General features: G+C 42.0%; 1 protein-coding gene across 1 annotated transcript in view; it reads right to left on the reverse strand.

Annotated features, from left to right (window-relative positions):
• Positions 1–7,926: 7,926 nt before the first annotated feature.
• The window catches only part of GINS2 (GINS complex subunit 2), a 28,690-nt gene continuing 14,264 nt past the window's right edge, over positions 7,927–22,352 (reverse strand). The window contains exons 3-5 of the mRNA XM_069217125.1: positions 14,788–14,887; positions 11,862–11,988; positions 7,927–8,188 (exon numbers count right to left, since the gene is read on the reverse strand). Of these exons, the coding sequence (XP_069073226.1) occupies positions 8,063–8,188; positions 11,862–11,988; positions 14,788–14,887 (353 nt within the window). The 3' untranslated portion in view covers positions 7,927–8,062. The remainder of the gene's footprint in view (positions 8,189–11,861; positions 11,989–14,787; positions 14,888–22,352) is intronic.

The following is a 22,352-nucleotide window of genomic DNA, read 5'->3' on the forward strand; positions in this document are numbered from 1 at the left end:
AGCCCTTGACTGGTGTAAACAGAGTACTGCTCCTGCCCAAACAGCATATTGTGGCACTTAAAAACTTTTTGCCAACTGTTCTTATGAAGAATCAGCTGGGGACATAGACCGCCATCAAATCACTGGTCAGATTCAACTGGCTGTCCACCCCACTGGAGGAGGTCTGACTTCCAGAAACGTTTCTATGTTCGAACATAGATAGGTCTTTGTCAAGCCAAATGACGTGGAGTCTTTCTTGGGCATGGGTGCCAGACATTGCCCACTCTGATTTTTCAGCCTTCGTCAACGACTGCACTCGTGTTCAACTCTTCAGCAACCCACCATCATCAAACCCAGACTTGAACACAGCTTGCCGACAACTCATCAACAACCACCTTTTCACCAGAAACATTTGCAAGCCCCACAGTAATTGTTTGTCCGGGCCATACCTGGGCCTCATATCCATCCCCCACTTCACTGTTTTCAGCCTCAACCCTTACATTTGTCCCAGTCTAGTGCGGCTTGTTGCCTGCAGGTGGTGCTTCGCATTTTATGGAGCTAAAATTCAATTCAAACTTTAACTCATAGCCATGGGTCTCCTTATTAGATTCTTGTCATTATGTTCTTTAAAAGATTCTCTAATTTTATAAATGTATAAATTTGAGTGGGATTTGTATTGTAGTTTCAACTTTGATTGTTTTAGTACTTCAAGTTACACCTGTCTGCTCTCTACTATAGCCAGGGGTTGAGCTTAGGGTTAAATTACTGAAAACATTACTGGACCTATCAAGCATAGGGTCATTATTGTTGTTTGTGGTGCACCAACATCCACAACCACTAATAATCCACCTTTTCACAATGCATCCTGTATTGCCCCCTTGAAGGTTATACTCCTGAGCTATGGAAGCATTTACTGAAAACTGTAAGCTTCCTCTGCAGAAAGTGTCGAAGTAAAAACATCTTCCACCATACATACACAAAGTTATACTATAAGTGCTTTTAAAAAGCACTTACAGCATACCTTTGCTTGTGCCCAGAAAAACCTGAAGAGGGTAACTGAATGTCAAGACATTACAACCCAAAATCTACCTTTAAATAATATGAAATAGAAGGTACGTGCAACAAATGTCACCCCTATAGAACAACTACGCTCAAGAATACGTTTTCCCCACTCCTTCAAGCATTTAACATTTCTTGACTTTCTGCAGGATGGATTCTTGGCCACTTCAGTCAAGTACAAATGGCACCCCTTCTAGTATTTAGGAACCCCTGGAACAGATTATTTAGGCCAAGAGACAGGCCTCTCAAGTCTTGAGAAATTTTGATCCATGTTAAACTGTGGTTAGGGACATGGCAGTTTCCTGGGATTTTCTTTTTGTTTCACAAGGGTTGATGAGGATCCCTTTTGATTCCATGTAGAATGTGCCTCTCAATCTCCTCTTTGTTGAGGTTCCTCTCAGTCTCCTCTTTGTTAAGGTCATGTTCTTAGTTACTATCACATCAGCTATGCATCTAGAGGATGCTGGTGTCAGGAACCTCCCTAAATCAGGTGCAATAAGCTAACTCTTTGTTTTTCTCTAGATTTTCACTCTGAAGTCTAGTCCCAGTGGATTATTGGGCTTCCTAACTCAGACACAGTAAACTACAAACTGAGATCTAGGCCTGAACACCCTTTGCATACATCAAGCCGTTAGGATCTCCCTTGTGTATACTATCATGTTTCACCCATCTGATTCTCAGTTCCTTTTGCTTAAATGTGAAGCAGTTAGTCACTCTTCTTTGCCGATGGATTCAGTTTGCCAATGTCTTTTTAGAAGGAGCATGTTGCTAGCTTGGCAAATATTCTAGAGATTTACTAGCGGGAGTGTAAGTTTCTCATGCTGAAAGCAAGGTGGTCTTACATCCTCAAACATGCTAATTGATCGCTAAAGATTGAATGTGGTTATTTTTTCTTCTGCTCTTTAGAGGCAGCATTGCTGCTGGAAACCACATACTGATATTTGACTCTATTAGTCTCTTGCTGGTATACACTATATGTCACGTGTTGCTGTTCTGTGTTCTTAAGGGACAATCATGTACTTGTGCAGAAGGCAGGAGAAGCAGTGCTGAATTCCATCACTTACTAGTACTTTTTATTAAAGTGCGCCCATCTCCTCTTCTCCTATTTCCTGCAACACACCCTCATTCGTTTCTAGTGGGATACATGTCCCTTCAGGTACACCTGACACTGCTTTCTAAACATGTTGTACTGGGGGGAGACTTGTCCTATCTCAATAAACAGGAAAGGCACATGTTCAATGCTAATCAAAACCTGCTCCCAAGGATGAGTCCCTATCAGTACTTTAGGAAGAACAAGACTCAATGTAACGTAGATTATTGGAGAGTAATTTTGGCCAAGCATACATTTAATTGAACGGACTAGTCTTAGGCAAAAATAAACATTGGGGTAGGAATTTTACAGAAACGGCAGTGTGCTACCAAGAGTTTTATATAAGTTTCACACTTATAAATATGTAAATATTCAATTGATGGCAAGCAAATATTTCTGATGAAAAAGTTTACCTGGATCCCCAAAATGAAATTCACCATATGCTCCAATAAAATGAACACTTCTTTCTGGAACAGTGGATTTTGATCTCCACGACCTAGGATGTACCACTTTCATTTGTCATCTTATAAGCACAACAGTGGATGCTTTTTCTCTCTTTAGAATCTCCAGATGTCTGGTCATTGATCAAGATGAAGCAAGTCACCTTTCAGTCTCTCCTTTGTCAAAGACAAATTCAGGTCCGCTCACATGAAGCTGGACACCGTAGTCTTCACAAAAACTTCATTTCAACAGGCAATAGCAAAGGATAAAAACAAAAAGTATATTTTTTTAAAAGTTCCATTAAGTGAAAATCCTTAAGTTAGGGGATAAAGTACTATCTGCAGACCTGGGTTTATCATTAAGCCCAGTGCAAGTTGATAGCTGTTTTAATCCTTTACAGCTATCACCATTTATGGTCTATAACCCCTGCTCTCTCCTGGGGTAACACGTAATGGTTGGGTAGTTATGTAATAATATTGTGAAATCAAGATGATGTTTGATTTGCTTATATATGGTATATGAATAGAAGTTAAACACATAAATGCTCACCTTAAGTCATATTTTGTGAAAACCTTTGTATTTCTTTTCACTGTATGACCATTGCATCATCTCGGTAATCACTCCGTGCAAGTAAGGCTTCTAACACTGTCATGGTGTCCAGTGAGGGAAAAAGACAGTTATAAAGATTTTCAAGGATGTGGAAATTAAAAAAACGAAATACTAATCCACAGCGATAGGATGCTTCAGAATTATGTGTCTTGTAAAAACAAAATCGACTTTTCTCTTTTGGCACTACATAGTGAGTGGACATGCTGCAGAACACTCAGAAGTGTCTCTGACTACGCTGGGACTCATATTAGAACAGGATTCGGAGTCTAGCAAGGCTCCGATTTTGGGACCCTTCTACAAACTTACATACAGGGGCTGAAAGCAGGCAGAAAGCATTAGTTCCATGGCTGGTATGCCCTGTTTGTGCACACCTGCAAACATATATGTTTAGGGGTTTTCACCAAAGTCTCTCTAATCTCGCCTACAATGGAAGATATCAATGTATTTCTTGAAAGTAGAGGGGCAAACTTTTTTTCCAGGGTGGAGGGAAAAAAAAAAAAAAGTGAGACTGCAGGGAAAGGAGTTTCTCCATAGGGATATACTCTCACTCGAGGAACATTTTTGAAAAAGTAAAACATTGAGTGGAAATTTCCATGGGCAAATATAAGTGTGAATATTTGCTGATGCAAATCTTTGATTGACAAAAAATTTGCTAAGAGTACTGTTCTTAGGATCACATGTGTAAACTCTTGTGAATTCCTGAAAGTTGTAAACCCACATAAATACAAGGTCATAGTCATGCAGATGCACGCTTGAAAACTTGTTTAAGAATGAAGGCTTATTACTTTTGATGTTGCCCATCAGGGTTTTACAGTGACTCCTGCATACAATTTTTGTTAAAAAAAAAAAAGATTGGTTTGCATCGGGCACGTTTTCTTAAATGATGCGTCAAAGCAACTGTATATATAGCTGCACGATAGCATAGCAATTTTGTTTTGCCAAGATGCAAATTTCCTGGACATTTTATTTTGAAAGCTAACCGTCATAAATCTTACTTTCATGCTTTTGCAAGTATTTGCATATAATCAGGGAACATCCTGGGAAAATTAAAAATAACCTAAAATAGCTAAATTTTGCAAACAAATGTACACATTTATAAATTGGATCCTTTGCCAATAATGCAAGCTTAATTTGCAGTTCACTTCCTTTCTTAAGAGCACTTGCTCTGATACTGAATTATTTGCATTAATGAATCACATATGCTATTTTGAACACCTTTTAACTACAGATACCAATTTTGCATTAGTGATGGACAATCCTCTTTCCCACACCCATGCAGATGGGCTGTAAACTGGCAGCCGAAGGATTGTGCTGCATGGGGTAGGACTTGGCCTACTTGTCCACTGGACAAAATAAATAAGAAAACTTGCTATTCTTGACTCCAAACAATATGTTTGGTTACAAGAATTCCACACCCCTGGTTTTTAACGTGAAACAGTGTGTAACTAACCCTGGTTTTAGTCGCTTCATCGATTCCAAGGGAGCACAATGCTGAAAAGCTCGGCACCCTGCGAACAATGGATCAAGGAAGGGTGCACTGACAATCTATTTATGGGGTGGTATGAGGAGTTTAGTGGGTGTGCATTTCTCCCAAAATTGGCAGAAAATCAAATGCAGGCTTGTTGGCTTTTTTAATAAAATGTTAAGAATTGTCTATTTGTTTATATTCCCAATATCCACTTCTAGTCAATCATTTTTAAAGTTCAACATATTTATCTTGTAGCTAGTGTAGTCTAGTTTACCGACAGAGAACTGTAAAACATAAATACACTTGTGATTAACTTTGACTTCTCAGTACTAGGAAGGCATCCCACCTATAAAAAATAGGTATTGGCACATCTTGGTAAACTAAGCCTGTGGGAGAGTTGGAGAGATCACTATCTGCCTTCCATGGTCTTGGATCAACAGGCTAGATACATAGCCATAAGGCTAGGTAAATCCACCTGAGGGATGCCAAATGTACCTTAGCCAACAACAGTAGATTTGTACCACCTGCGGAAGCAGAGAACTACAATGAGCTTACGCAACCATTTGCCAGTCTAACAGTTTCTTTAACCTTATTGCAAGATCCATCTCAAGACATTAGGCTTCAACTTCACCTAATGACAGATTATTCCCACAATAACCACTCGGCTTCCTCCATGTAAAAAAAAAAAAAAAAAAAAAAAAAAACATCCCACAGAAGATGGTTAAAGTCCCTTGGACACATGCAGATCAGATTGTAGAAGAGTACCTTGACTACGAATTTCAACCTGCAGTATGAGCACAAAATGAATTACGCCGAACCTAGAAAAACCGTGTATACAATAAAGTATGTTTATGAGTATAATCTGCCCTCTGCAAAAGAAAGAGGAGAAATTGTGTGGTATTCAAATGACAACAGTAAGTGGTGTAAGGAAGAAGCTAAATGCAAAACAATTTGGCATGTGTCTGGATTTCACTGTTTCTAGGTGCGATGAAGTTGCAGAAAGAATTTACTTTACAACTTCAGCTGAGTTACCTATAACTAGAATCAACTATTCGCCGATTCGAATGCAGGAAATGCATAATCTTGTAGGTCCCAATAAAAATTACGTTGGCAAAAATAAGAGTACACATTGGAACTAGAAATATGTACTGACACATGGATCATACGCATTACGCAGGTGGCAGAGACGGAGGATAGTTTTACAGACTGCACGTCAATGAGGCTCATTTTTCCATAAAGCATATGCGGTAACTATTTGATATTCTATGATTGATATGATTACACATTGGCTCCTCCTTTCACTGTATAAATGACAGAGTGTAAAATAAATGCTTGACGTTCAAAATCTGTCAGTCCTAAAACCCGACACTGGGTGTAGGGTCCGATCTAGTTTCTTTTAACAGTTTCCGTTTGGATCATCAGTGGTTAACCAGCTCCTTCAAAACGGACACCGGTAGCTGCACAAGGCAATGTATTTAGATTTGGAGAATGGCCAATGTTGTATTTCTAGGGGACATGTAAACTGTATTACAGGTTTACCAATTTCAATTTTAAGACAGATTTACAAGAAATGCAGCATTGTGCTGCCATACATTGTCAGATGGGTGAGTAGGGAATCACTAGATCACATGCAATGTGCTTCAGGGAAATAAAGCCATTTCCATTACACCGAAGTATCACTACAGTGCAATGTATGTATGTATACAATTATTACTCTGAATTCCATTTGTACTTAGCTTTCAAGCTGGAGGGAGGAGTAGCAATTATGTATTTATCTTACAATACTATTGTATAATAATGGAGTGGATACAATACTTTGGTGTGATTTTGTCAGCCTGAATAATGTGACATAACGCCTTTCAAAAAGCCTCAACGTTCAGGTTCAATATCTGTTTTTCTCACATCATTCTGTGAAAATAAAAATAAAAATTCTTCAGTGATCTTTTCAAAATTACTATTTTTGTCTAAAGCACTACAATTGAAAATAGTTTACCACCATGCTAAAAATGTAACCCAATCACCCGCATTTCGCACACACATCTAAAAAACACAACATTGAAAAAGCTAATGAGTATGGCTGGCATGTAAAACAGATAAGACGCATTGGGTGGCACCATTATTTCAAGCGTGCAAAATTGTGAAGCCAGTATGGACTGTTGAGCTTGTCCGGTGACACAATGTAAGAATCCACAATGTACACAAGTTTGGTAGTATGAACCTCATTAGGGTTCACAACAGACCAGCTACGGGTGTCTGTGGCCAGAAGCTAAAAATAGAGAAATATACAGCGGTGAGATACTCCCGGCTGCTCTTGCCCCATACCACTACCTGACTAGCACATGAAACCACAGGTTCACGAATCACTCTCAATGGTGCGCCACCCAGTGCAATGGCTGCAACCCCAACTGGATGAAGTTCTGGGTGTACAAAGGGACAACAATTTCAAACAGCTTCCTTGAGTATGGACTTTGCTGCCTGAAAATGACTTTTGAAAGGACTGAACTAGATTGTAAAAGAAATTGCAGACAATACGCAAGCTGAAGATACATTGTACGAAGCTTCCATTTTAAAACAGAGGAAACTGAATATTTTCAAACACGATCGATCAATAACATATTTTAAACTGAAAATTTGCCAAGACTTTTATTTTGTAAAATATAAAAGTGTATTAACTATTTCACAGTTAAGCTGCAGTCGAAATATTCGGAACCCTAATGCACAAAGAGTATAGTCAATGGCTAGCATGCTATTTGGTTTTACATTAAAAAAAACAAAAAAAACATATTTCATAAATCACAGCATTTCTAATAGACATATTGTGCTGCATGGTAAGCTACATCAATCGATACATAAAAAGGTAGTTAAATTCTACCATAAGAGATCCCTGGCATAAACAGCATAAATAAATACTGAGTTGTGTATCAACTTAGGGAATTTAATTGAGTGAAAATTGAAAGCGACCTTCTCGCAAAAAATCTGAGAAAGCATGGTCTTCTAAACAAAAACATGCTAAAATCAAGTGCTGAGGTTTCTGCTCAAATCTCTCATTTTGGAAATATAAACCTTGGTTTTGCTATGAAGCTGTTGCAGAATGCACATTCTAAGATGAGCCTATCAATCGTGGATTCGAAAGGTAGCCGATTCTTGGTACTATCAAGAATGAAGATTCAGGAAGCCAGGATCGTACAGGAAGATTTGGAATCACCAAATACCGATGTGCGAGTCACTACATGTTGATGGGTCTTCATGGAACTACAAGCAGATCCAACGCAGAGCTGTATGGGTGGTTTTAAAGTAGCCGGGGAGCTATTCCCCTCAGTAATATAGGTGGCTCCTCTCAATGTCCATAAGAGGCAGAACCCATGACTGCTTCTCAAGCAGTGCGCATCCTGAGTGAAAGCCATCAACTGCACAAGTCAGTAGTCCTGAGACTGGCCCTCTTCTCTCGGCTGAAGGTTGGCCCGAAGTTTGTACATGTGGTTTAAAGATTCTGTGAAGAACGTCCCGATGGTGTTAATTTCCATCAACGTCAGGTTATCCAACTAAAAGGAGATGAAACATAATAAAGGCCATTAGACTTGAGGCACCACTGCTGGACTTTAACAAGTCAGACAATGCAGTGGCATAATTTCAGTCTGATTGTCCACACAGAACTGCTAACGAAAGCATCAGACATCAGCAAGAACATTTCCATTTTCTAATTCCTCAGGTACCAAGGCTTAGTGGTATGCTGTCTAGTCACGTACAACAAACAGGGACAATCCATTATAGTTTTATGTAACTAATAGTCTCAGAATGCAGCTCGCTGTAGCTTGCCACTCACTGTTAAGCTGAGGGAGACAGGTCAGCTTTGAAGCAAGGAATGACTAAGCTCCCACAACGTCTAAACATTCTAGCATTTATTAGGTAAACTGGCTTCTGTAAAGACCGACGGGCTCACGCAGCAAGCAAGGGTTGCATCAGTAACACGAACGTAGTAAGTAAAAGACCACAAAGTGACTGGATTCTGATGGAAGGATTCAACGGTGATAGCAAAATACAAACTGGAAAATGCTCACAAAAAAAAGAAAAAGGTGGGCATCTTCAGAAAAGCAAACATCAAAGAAAGATGCGCTGGATGCTTTTCTCAGAAGTATCTGACCTGCCTTTCATTAGGGCAGCAGGGTTTCTACCCTCCTCATGCGAGAGATATTTCACAAGGGCTGGCTGACAAAATGCCCATTTTCAACTAGACTACTGCCCCTCTTCCAGGCAGATGCAGATTCTTGTACGTTCAGGACATTTTGCACTCTCAAGCCACAGAAGAGAAGTTCTAAATTAAACAGGCTCCAAGGAACTGTGCCTGGAACCTTTAGGTCTTAATGTCTAGACTTCAAAAGTCTAGAAACTGGGGAAATCTGGTACAAAGAAGAATTTCTTGCACATAAACTAAGGAAACGTTGTATTCTTAATTTCTAGCATCTTTTATGCACTGAAACAGCAAAGCAGAATCACTGCCTTCCCATCAGAAAATATTGAGTCTAGCTAAATTGAATCCTCTATGCGTTTCATGCCATGAATGTCGGACTCAGGAGAAGGGAATCGACTTAAACAACCTCTTGCCATCTCCTCCAGAATACTGTAGACTAGTAACCTGGTAGTTTAAAGCAGTGGTTATTAACCTGTGGTCCGGGGACCCCTGAGGTCCTCGATGCGTACTCAGGAGGTCCGCAACTGCGTAGAAAATTAAATAATATTAACAGATTAATGAAGAGTAATAAAGAGAGAATAAATAGTATATAAAAAAAAAAGACAAATGCACAATTAATTTTTAAAACGTTCTTTAAATATGAAGGGATTCGAAAATAGAGGCTCAAAAATAAACCAGTGTCAGATTGATTAGTGGGGCGCTGTAAACACATCAAACAAAATATAGTATGGACAATGAGAGGCCTCAACCGAATTTATAAAATCTCCAAGCTTCCTCTTAGAATTACAATGTTGTTGTTTTCTTACATTTGGTTGCAATTTTTTATTTGCTGTGTATTGTTTTGCAGTTTAAATCATCGTAAAAGTTTAGGCCGGTGGACCCCGGCTTCCAGTAACGACTCTGTGGGGATCCCGGATACCAATAATGATTAAGTGGCAGTTCCAGTAATGATTAAGTCGGGGGGTCCACCGAAGCCACTGGTCTAAAGCATTACTTAGTTTTTTGAGAAACAAATGTTCATATTTACTGAAGCGAAGAAAACTGCCAGGAGAGCAGGTCCCCCAAGCTTGACTATATCCCTTCTAGTCCCATGCACCCCCTTTCCTCCGAGTACGTGCTGACTACAGCTAGCTAGATCTGCCGGATCAGCAACTGTGTGCACCTAGATCACGCTCGTCCAGTTAGATCTAGAGCCAGATCTTCTCTTCCGTTCCTTGGTACGGACAGACGGACACGTGGGTTAACACAAAGATGGCAAAATAAAATATAATGTTTTAGGAACAGGCTTATTATCAACACAAGCACCTGTGCAGATTAGGAGCGCAGTGTAATCCACAATTAATCAACACCATTATCCAGAGACCAGCCATTCATCTTAGACTTTATTTGGGAGTTTATGGCCCTAAGCTAATCAACAAGGACCAAATGTATCCTGGAGGTTGCTCTGTCCTCATGTTTCCTTAAGCATCATAGATCATTTTTTTTATTTTGTATAAAACTAGTTACTGAAGCAAATAGCATATGGCAGCATATGCTAAACCAATAACTGACTAGCACATGTACAATAACAAAAGCATTCACTGACAGTGAAGTACAAAACTCCACCTATTTAAACATGTTAAAGCCCCATCTGCCATCAACCTCCATTTAGAAAAACAAAACGGGTGCACAACAGGCCACAAGAGTAAAAGGAGATGAAGCAACGAGACTGAGCTTGAAAAACGTGCACTACTATTAGGGACAACCCCTTCCCAGCCTCCCCCACCACAGAGAAGACCTCCCGACCGGCAATCCAGGTGATCAAGTGGCGCATTAAATTGTGATCCGTGCACCAAGACGTGTTTGCACAGGGATCCCAATTACAAGTGGTCCGGTGTTTATTGCACCTGGTAAGTTACCTGGTGCGATCAAGACCGTACCTGTCGTTAACTTTCAGCAAGCCACATTTGACTGAAATTGAACAAGAGGAAAGGGTTCGGTATATACCGGGACATGCAGATTTTTGTGCACCAAGCACCAAAATTTGAATGATAGTCATAACAGGCGATAATTATTGCATCCGACAAATTCCGATCACCTCGGTGTCAGATTTTTAAAAAATCAGATGCAATCATTAACAGCTACTCCTAATCAGGGCCGGTGTCTCTAGATATGTTCTCTTCCAGCCAAGCCTTAAGATCGAGATGGAGGACGTCCCTGCCTACAGATAATTAGATGCTCCGATTTCTTTTTGCAGACCTCAGGATGTTTCCATCCATTCTGCAGATTTCATGTAGACTAGCACACCGCCACTCACAGCTGTCCCATCTATGACTAAGACTATAACTGCATTTCTCATCAGAATGTGTATGTCCCCAAATCCACTCATGCCATTTTTGAAGTCTGTACTCAGTATTTTCCTGCTTCTGACCTCTCATTCTACAAGTAACGCCGTTCAATTTACCATCCACTAATTTCACAGCAATTTCAATGTGTTGTCTTCTCTGCCAAAGCTGCGCAAGGCACACTGCTTGAGAAAAGGATGTCCTTCTCTCCAATTTAAAGTCCTAAGACACCTCTCACTGACTCTTTACAGGACCTCCCACCCTATGATTACAAAAAAAGTCATTATTCCTTCTCCTTCTCCCCAGTATGGCAGTAGAGGACAGATTCCTATTTCTTCAGTGCCTCGGACCGCTCCAGACTTTCACTACAGAAGACGGCCCTGCATGGGACTGCCAACACATGGCCACCGATTCCTTTACTGGTGCAGGCTTGCAATTTCCACCTCAGTTGGAGACACCATGCCATACAGACAGACAGACAGGAGCCACGCCCTGCGAATTAAAGGCTGCATGTCAGAAGTTATAGAGGGGCATGACAATCATGGGTTCCAGTTAGCCCTACTGCCTGTTATGTGGCCTAATGCCAGAAAGGACTATACATTTTAGAGTTGCTCTGCCTATATACAGTTTCCTGTACTACAACCTTTCAGACGAGTAACTACTGGGACACCCCATCTTTTCCTCTACAGTGTTCCAACATACCTTGGCATGGGCTTCCTGCTCCTTGACAAAGCTGTCCGCAGACAACCGAAGCTTTGCTATCCGTGTGTCCCAGGTGTCCTTAATGAGGGTCCGGATTTCATCTGCTTTTGGGATATTGTCAGAGGCACTGTAAATGATAAATTGTCCAACAGGTTATTCTAACCATAAGATACTTTTACTTAAGCAATTATATCTCTAAAGCATTCATTATAAATAAGCTTTCCAGCATCTCCTCATGAAGGACATTGGGTAACGCTCAGGAATTACCATGATTTCAAGGCGCACACACGGAGGACAATATGGCAGAGTCCAAGTTCCTCAATGATTCTTCTTATCACTGCAGGGACACAGAGCTTCCTAGTAGCATTTTCAGGTAAGGGCTATACAGACTAGAAAAATACCCTCTTTAAAATGTAAAGACTTGGGAGTCTGATTTGTCACACTGGAGGACCATTGTAATGTTCTCCACAAGTTGCATTAGGGAATTATCTTTTAACCCTTTTGTTAGGCCTGTCAATATTAGGGTGGTATACCCCCAAACCTTTTGTCTTCACCCCTTCCTATTTTTGATGATTTCGTTTTTGTTGGCCTTAGGATTCTGTGCAATTTAACACTGCTAACCAATGACTAAGGAGCTTGACAAAATATGGTATAATTAGTTTATACCCATTTAGCACACATAATTTACTTGTAAGTCCCTAGTAAAGTGGTACCCAATGTACACAGGGCCTGGAAGTTCAATTCTACTAGTGGGCATGCAGCACCGATTGTGTCACCCTCTTAAGTAGCTCTCTAAAAACAAGTCTCAGGGTTGCCATTGTAGCCTAGGTATGCAATTTTAAAGTGCCATTTTGACCTGGAAGAATAAACCTTTTGCAAGTCGCAAGCCTTTCTTTTTAATAAATAAAAGTCACCTCTAGGGAGGCCCTAAATAGCACACAGGGCAGGGTACAGTGCAATTAAAACAATGGACATGTATGTTTAAGTTTTACATGTCTTGGTAGTTAAAAAAAACAAAAACAAAAAAAAAACGTCCGTTTGTTTTTCACTGATGCAAAGCAGATCTCTCCCACAGGATGATATTGGGTTAACATATTACATTTAATAAGTGATACCTTTCAATTGGGAGCAGGTAGGAATCTAAAGTTTGCCATCTAACACATTGTAATTCAAAGCCCTCTTTAATGGTAAAGTCGGATTTTAAGTCAGAATTCTAAAAATGCCACCTTTAGAAAGTTGGCATTTTCATGTCCTAATCATTTGGTGCCTGCAGCCTGTCCTTGGGTCACATGACTAGGGGCAGCTGGTCTTTGTGTATTGCTCCTTGACAGCAAGACAAAAGGATGCTAGGTTTAGGCAGGACGGGCCACTCTGACTTAGCGAGGAGAAGGAGCGGTCTCCTACCACACTTGAACATCACAAATGCTTTGCCTGAACACACTAAGAAAGGGTTTGTCGCTAGTCTTTTGTGTAACCAGACAAGCTGGGGTCAGGACGGGGAGGAAGGGGATGCCTGACACCTTAAGGGGGGAAATCTCAAGAACCTCCTCCTATTTCAAAGTTAGCACCAGGTATAAATAATGTACACTTGGGCTAGCTCTTCATTACACATCCCGACCTGTGGAAGACTCAGAAGGAGGACTGCTGTGCTGCAAAGACTGTCACTTTGCTGCCATGCTGTACTGCCCTCCTGCCCGAGTGAGGAGGACTGGACATGCATCTTGAATCCAGGACCACCAGAGTGACTTCAAGGAATAGCTGGCTGGCCTCCTGATCAAGACTAAAAAATCTTGAACCCAGCACCTGAAATCTGATAGCCGCTGGTCCTGCCCTCTCAAGTGGTGCTACCTCACAGCTGGACCCTTGGAAGCAGGCCTAGAGGTGCTCTGCCAGCCCAGCTGTGGTTCAGCAGAACTGGCACAGTGAGTCCATCACATACCAAAACCCAGCATCAGAACCGTAGCATGACTCATCGTCTCACAAAACTCTGCATCGTAACTGCTGCGCGACACATCCCCGAAGCAGGACTTTGCATTGTAAGTCCCGCATTGATGGCATCCTTGAAGCCTATGCGGACCCTTGCAACGCAGCCTCACAGCTTCCCGGAACCGTCACTGCATAACACATCTCCACTCCAGGACCATGCGTCGCCTGAGCAGTGCAATGGGATTTTGCACCACAATCTGGATTTAAGGTCCTAGTGTTTAGCGGGCCTAATGAGATCCCTGTATCTGGCCCATGGTCGGTCTGAACTTGTGACTTCGTTCTGGTCCAGTAAGACCAGATAACCACAGGTGTTGCTTTGTGCCTTTTGGCATTATTTTCACTTATTGTTTTTTTATTGCAGAACTCCAGTTCTACATACTGGATTTTTGTTGTGGTCTTAAATTTCTTATTTAAATTTACTCTATTTTTCTAAATTGGTGAGGGATTTTCTTGTGTTGTGATTCACTTTACTGCTGTATGAATTACTGCATAAATACGTTACACATTGCCTCAATGTCAAGCCTCACTGCTTTGTGCCAAGCTACCAGAGGGTTAAGCACAGGTTAATTTGGGGTTTGCTTGTGACTTCACCCTCACAAGGTTTGTGGTTGTTGCCACAGTAGGGTACACCCCCCTCAATCAGTAACCCATTTTCTTACAACTTTCTTTATTGATACAGTTTGTGGATCACTAATCCAAGACGCCTCATTAGTGTAGCATTTAAATATCAGCAGTCTATCTCGGAACCAACGTGTTTTTTTAAGTAAGAAAGAACAAGCTACAGCGATCTCTCTGATCAACCTTCTGTGGCCTAGAACTATTAGTCAAATACCTCACACATTACTACACTGTGCCTACAGATGTTTTGGCACACAGTGCACTTTACAAAGGTTTACAAATCAAAGTATTGGGAAAACAAAACAATGGCTACCCCACTCACTGGTTTAGCAACAGCTGGGTGAGTTCCATGTAGTAGGGACTTGGCATTGGGGTGAATGTGTCCTCCCTCCGCTCACGATCTCTGATCTCTTCAAGTTTTTCTAGAATCCAAGAAAAATGAGAATCAGAAACTGCACAACGTGGACAAACGCAACTATTTATATTGCAAAGAACTCACATCCTTTGGTTGAAAAGCAGAGAAAATGTTAGTTTGCATTAATACAAACACCAGGTGACAGGTACTAGGACAAAACATGAGGTCAGCGTACATGTCAAAATTCATTTTGCAAGGCAGAATGTGCTTATCACCCAACCATGCAGTGCCATTTCAATTTTGAAGGACCATGAAAAATAGGCGATGAGAATTGAGGCACATCTGAATTGTAGACACAAAGAGAGAGACACAATTCATTTAAACTGTAATGTATGTATACCCACCACAAGCACTCAAACCTACACAGCATCAGCATGCTGAAAAATTGCTATCATCTACATAAATCAATTTCATTGATGTGTGTTTAATCATGTAATGTTTTATAGAAAAAGAAAGTAAATGAGAGGCCTTGAAACGGCTCGGTTTAGATTTACTGATTTGCAGGGGGCGTGGACATTAAGCGCAAGATTTCATATGTGAACACACCAGAATCTGAGTGAGAATGTACTTCTTCACTCAATCTGTAGGTAGCACCTACTCCACTGTGAATGTGTTGCCTTGTTGCTTATCACTGGTTGGCCTTCTGTCACTCATTTGCAAGCTTCTTATTCGTGTCCCATCTTGTTAATCTTGCCTTTGTCCTATCTATCTATAGATAGATTGGCGTCACTGTGAGTAACCGCATTTGAAACAAAGTAGTTTTGTTCAGTAGTGCCCTGAACTGCTGTAGCAAGATGTGCTTTTTGAGGCCAAAAGTATTTTTGCCTTTGTTTGTTAGGATGTTGAGGGCCTGGCAACTCCCACAACAAAGCTTTACAAAAACCATGTCAAATCAAGACACATTGACAAAACCAGAAGGCCGAACACCAATGCAAGACCTATTGGCTTTGCCACTGATTGTTTATTTTCATGTTCCCCATAATCTTGTCGGAGCTGGCTGCATTGATGTTTTCCATTATGAATATTTTTTAAGAATACCAACATACATCAACACATTTTACTGAATGATGCTTAAAAGAATAGGTACCTTAATTTCACAGTAGTTTACCAAAACGTTTGTTTCCTAGCTGAATTGTTTGTAACATTTAAATCAAGCAAAGAATCACCAATCTTGCTTTCAAGCTTTTGCAAAGATTTGCATCAAAACAGAGAGCATTCTGGGAGCAATATCCGTAGCCTCATATTGTTAAACTTTGTAACCTTGCAAACATGTGCACATATTTTTACTGGAAGCACGGTCAGCTGTGCAATCCAAGCTTACATTTCCTAGATGTGCTCCCCCTAATACCATAAGCTTTACAATAATGAACCTTCAATACAAGTTCAAAAAGCATGAACATATGGACAGATATATTACTTTAGATGCAGACAATGCCCTTCCCCGATTCATAATGTGGTACTGTAAACTGGCATCCAAAAAGGGTTTGTGCTGCAGGGGGTTGGGCCAACATGTCCCAAGGACAAAATTAACATGAAATCTTGTTGCCCTTGACCCTAAACAATATGCCCTGAGAATTGGGGCTATACTAATTCCACACCCCTGTGCAGCATGATGCTGTTACAACCTATGCCCATCAAACAGAAGGTTGGGATTTCCTTATGCAAAGTTTACAGCTCGAGCCCTGCGTAAGTTCTGGCAAATGGCTTGTAGAAAGCTGGCACTTCCGCCCATTCAAAATGAGAGCAATAAGTACACACTATTTGGCATGACAAACACGGGGGCTGGTAACAGATGGCAATCTGTGTTTGATGGGCTTGGAAGTGGTGGTAATCATGATGTATGGGGTAGTGCTCTAAACTTTAGGAAAGGATTTTTTAACTCAACTATAGAACACCTACTAAAAAAAAACAGAACATTAATTATTGTAGTTGCATGGAAATGAATGCCAGAGATAGTGCCATGTGTACAAGTTCCAGCAATATCTAACGCCCGAGTTTTGTTTTTAGCATTGAGTAGCTGAGAATCTGTGATCCCATAAATACTGTGTTTAGCCTGAACCCCAAGACAGCTTCGAGTGGAAGATGCCTTTTTAGAACATGATATCCTTTTTCTGAAATTTAAAAGACCCATTACCTCACCTCTATGACAAGTTGACATACGACATGGTGAAGTAATGTAGTAAAACATGGGACAGATTTTAACGTGTTTAAATAGTTGAAGGCTAGATATTCATAACCGCTTTATAAACCTTCATGCTTTCTCAAATTTGCTTTAAAACGCTCCGTTAGCCTGCTTTTTTTTTCTGGGGGGAGTCCCCCCTCACCCACTGAACCTCCCTTATGTCATCAGGTTTGCTTACTTTGCTCATGACATAGCACTCCTCCCCAATTTTACGCCCCACCACTCAGGAATGTCACCAGCCCCACTGCACATTGCTCTGTCGCCCATTGCTTCTCCTCCCCAACGCTGTCCTCCATGTTGCTCTCCTCCAACCTCACCCTCCTTCTCTGTGGCCAGTGCTTCTCCCTCCCATACTCTGTGCTACTTCAGTGCCCCTTGCCCTTCCTGTTGTCACACCTATGCCTTCTGTGTTGCTCACCTTCAGCCCCCCACACTTCATAAAATGCTTTCCCACAATTTTTCCTTTTTATTTGCCCATCCAACTTGGGATGCTAAACAACATGACTAAAGACCACTGACAAGGTCAGCAGGTCTCAAAGGTGAGACCTATTGACTGAGCCAATGCTACCTGAACAATGCAGTCTTCACCCTCAGTAAGCTTCACAGAGCTCTAAACATAGGAAGAAATGTGTTATCACAATTTACAAATGCTAGTAAGAGAGATCTAATAAAATAACTAAGGAAGCAGGGCAAGGATTTTCTATGGAGAGTACAGGGCCCATATCCACAGTCTGTTACAACACTATAGAAAGCTGGTAACCAGCATGTGAATCTTTAGACTAGTATTTAACAATGTAAAAATAAGTTGCAAAAAGTCCATTATATTCTGGAAGTGTCATAAAGCATAATCAAGGTGGCACATGGCAGCTGTAAAGTGCCTCAATCTGGATTTTTTGCCATTTAGCCAACCCATTTTGAATTCTAAGCATAGGTAAAATGAAGACTGGCCAGCAAGTAAGAAATGTATGTTGTATTATGTTAGCATAGTTCCACTCAAGGGGTCATTTAGTACTATGCACTAGTAACAAATCACCATTGTGCAGGGCAGTATAGACAATAACCACCACTTACAAGCAGGAGGAAACCATATGTGCAAAACTGCAATCTAATGTAATTTGCCCAAAATACAAAATGAAAACAAGTATGTGCACCTGCTTAGGTATAACTAGGAAAGGAGGATTGTTACAATATTGGCAAATGCATACACATTTACCATCATCCATCTGCACAGGTAGTGATATCACAGGCTTCCCCCTCCCCACAGCAATCTGCACCCCATAACCCTCAAGACCTACTTATTGATAGCTGCAATACAAACCCACACCGTGAGAGCACCACTGGTGCACCAAAGGTAAGCCCATCCGCACATGGACTGTGCTCAGTGCCAGGAACCCTCGTTCGCTCCCTACCCAACACTACCCTGCCGCCCTCCTCTTAGATCTCCACCCCAGTCTATCACCCTGCTGCCACATAACATGGAAGGAGCAATCACATGCCCATCCTGCAAGTTCTGAGGCACTCTCCCACAAGTCAGGCCCACCACCCGAGCCAACAGCACACCACTTGCTCAAACAAACCATACACCAGCTCACACTTACAGACCAAGCACCATCCACACAACATACCACACTCTAATGTACGCTCCTTAATACTCTCTCCCACACCAAACTTGCTGTGCAGATTTGGGAGTTACTGCATGACCACACTCCAGACCTGCTCTTCCTCAAGGAAACCCTTGCACTAGACATTGTTACCACCATCACTGCTAGGTACAAGATTCTATGTCAGGATCAGAGGCTCTGATTATGCTTCTCTTTCCATGCTTTTTATTCAACAGCAGCCAATCAAAACATGTTATATCAAAAAACTACATATCCCAATAGTCTCTGCATCACGTGATGACCATAGAGGAAGACTCCTATAAAGCGTAGTCTCACTGGGAACAACTCCTCTTTCTTTGCTGCTTCGCAGCCAGTTACGTGCCCTTTATTCATTATACTGTGTTTTTTATTGTACATACAGTGTTGTTTTACTAACTGTTTTTACAATTGTTACACATTTGGTTGGGAGCGGCTTGCCGCCCCTGGGGCGACCGATCGGCTCGCACCCCTTATTTGGTGGAGTGGGAGCAGGAGAGTGAGGATACGCGCGTCTCTGTGCAGTCCTCTTTCTATCTCCGGTCCCAGTTTCGGTTTTGTTTTGTAACGCTCGTGTTCTTCCAAGCGTTTCAAAACTTCGAATACTGGTCTATTTTTAGCGCGCTGAGGTTTTTCAAGGAGCGCTTTGCATTTAGACCTCGTTAACTTCATATCCTGGGCTGGAGTGAACAATAATAAGAACAATTATCCTCCCCAGTTACACTTCTGTTCTTGGACACTGGGGTTACAAAACATATCGAGTTTCAGGCTGAGCATTGTTCATCCCTGGTCGTCGATGTTGTTACCACCTCCTGAAGTGGCAGGTGGAATTCCACATCAGACACAGCTTTGACAAGGAAGTTCGCTCCAGACTGCTGTCTGAATGCCCCAGGACGGATTTCCCTTCCAAGGTGACAGAGACACCGGAATTGGATCCCACTTTAGTCACTTTTCTTTTATAAAAAAAAAAAAAAAAAAAAAAAAAAAAAAAAAAGGGAAGACCGACCAAGGATCCCAAGAAGGGTATAGACCGCGCCTGGCGTGGATGCCAGGACAAGCTGTTGGACATTTCTGGTCCACTGACAAAAATCTTAGAATTGGCTTTTCAGGCCAAGGAGTCAGGGGAGGCGATCAACCCGGATATTTTGGCGGGTTGGGCTCAAAGAGCTCTGTGCTTCTTGGGCAACGCAAATTGTGCGATATCTTCTGAGCGGCGCCACTCCATTTTGATGAAGTTGGACCCCAAATTGGCAGATTTAGCTACCTCCGAATCTGGTCCTATAGCGCAAGGTTTACTGTTTGGTTCTCCTTTTATCAAACAACTTTCCAAATTTGTGGCAACATATGCAAGTTTGGACAAAGCTCAGGGTTCAATTAGACGTGAGCTGCGTCCACTTTTCGAGGGGCCGGACGCTATAGAGGGCGTGCCTTCGGCCGCTTCAAACCAGCAATGCCCTCAACGTGGGTATTACCACCAAGGAAGAGGTGGCTTTCAGGAGTAAGACTCCTCCTCTTCAACCTTCTACCCTTCGCGACCAAGAGCGGGTTGCCCCAGGTTCCGCAGAGGGAGATCTAAAGACCACTAATCTTTCTCCCAGGAGTCAGGATCCACAGGTGAGCCTTATTGCATGTTCAGATGTAATGTTGAGGGGCAGAACTAAATGTTTTTTGCAAGCATGGTATCAAATTACTTCTGACGCTTGGGTGCTAGAGACCGTGCAAGGATTCAAACTGGAGTTTTACGAGTCCACGGTCCAGCAAAGTCTTCCCTGTCCAACATATTTTTCCCTTCAAGAGCGCAGCTTCATCTCCGCAGAAGTTTCGGCGCTGTTAGCAAAGGGCGCCATTGTCGAGGTTTCAAATCACCCCTCTGAAAAACGCCAGTTGCTGGGGCGCCCATTGCGGATCAATCTCCACAGGAGGCTGTTGGTCCAGTGCGGAACTGAGTCTCCATATCAATTGTTTGGAGCTTCTAGCAGGCTCATTTGCGATCAGGAGCCTCTCCCCTATCAAGGCGAACTGCTGTATCCTCCTGCGCATGGACAATATTTCGGCAGTGAGGTATGTCAACAAGTTGGGGGGGGGGGGGGGGGACATTCCTGCATGTTAACAGAGATTGCCAAGGATTTTTGGCACTTCTGTCTACAACACAGGATCTCGGTTATTGCAGAATATCTACCAGGAACCAACAATCTTGTTGCGGACTGGCATTCTCGTCATCTGAGAAATTACAGCGATTGGAGGCTTCATCCCAAGGTATTCCGGGCGCTCTATGCTCGGTGGGGTCCGTTTTCACTGGATCTATTTGCATCCCGCCTCAACTGTCAGATCAAACGTTTTGTCAGTTGGAGGCCGGATCCGGAAGCATCAGCCACAGATGCCTTTCTTCAGAATTGGTCTCAGGAGCGCGGACACGCTTTTCCTCCTTTCTTGATGATACCCAGAGTGTTGGCGCAGATCAGGCATCAGCAAGCGGATCTGGTTCTGGTGACACCACTGTGGAGGTCTCAGGCCTGGTTTCCGTTGGCTATGGAGTTGAGTTGCGACCATCCAGCAATTCTCCCTTTCAGGGAGAGCCTTCTCCTGGACCCTCTGTGCCTCCCTCATCCATTGGTTCTATCGGGTCAGTTATCCCTGATGGCGTGGTGTCTTTCAGGGAAAGATGGAGTATCCCAGGACTTTCGCAAGAATCTTCCGACTTCATTGCGGGTTCCTGGTCATCTAGTACACACAAAAGATACGCTTCTGCTTGGAAGCGATGGAGTACCTGATGAGGTGCTCAGGGTGCAAATCCTTCTTCAGCGGATTGCAGTCTGGTACTAAATTGTTTATCTTCCTTAGCTGCGTCAGGTTTAGACTATCAGTCAATTAATAATTACCGATCTGCTATAATCGGTGGGTCATTTACCTATCGAAGGCAAACCCATTGGAGAGCTTCCCATTGTGTGTGAACTGCTGAGAGGTATTAGATTAGCTAATCCACCTCGTCCTCGTTACTCCTCTTTATGGGATGTAGAAATTTTTGGATCATGGATTCCTGTTCAGAAAGCAACTTTCGGCCAAACTCGCGATGTTGTTATGTTTAATCTCTTGTAAGAGAGTTTCGGATGTTAGAGCCCTAGACTTGGCGGGCAGAGTTTATTCTCCAGAGGGAGTGACTTTTTCCATTTCGCGAAGAACTAAATGTAATCTGAAGACGGTATTTTATCCTAGTTTTCTGGCTAATCCCAAATTGTGTGTGGTGCAGTTTCTCAGAGCTTATGAGGTGAATACAGAAGTTTCGTTCAGATATGGGGGGTCAGTTACTTATTTCATTCGTGAAACCTTATCACCCTGTTTCATCAGCCACTCTGGCTAGATGGATGTGATGGTTATTGAATGAAGCAGGCATCGATATTTCAAACTTTGGAGCTCATTCCCCCAGGGGTGCTATGGCATCAAAATCTTTTGCTTTAGGTTCTCGTTTGGAAGACATTTTAAAAGGTGGCAGATTGGTCTTCTCCATCTACATTTAAAGCATTTTACTGTAAACCTATTGTGGATATTGCATCTGTGGTGGTTAATCAGCTTTGAACAAACATAATCTGAGCCTCCGGTCCTGACATAGAATTAAAAAAATGTCTAGCATTCGCGTTAAGAATTTTTCAATTCTA

This window comes from Pleurodeles waltl, chromosome 12 (assembly GCF_031143425.1).
Source record: "Pleurodeles waltl isolate 20211129_DDA chromosome 12, aPleWal1.hap1.20221129, whole genome shotgun sequence".
Lineage (NCBI taxonomy): Eukaryota > Metazoa > Chordata > Amphibia > Caudata > Salamandridae > Pleurodeles > Pleurodeles waltl.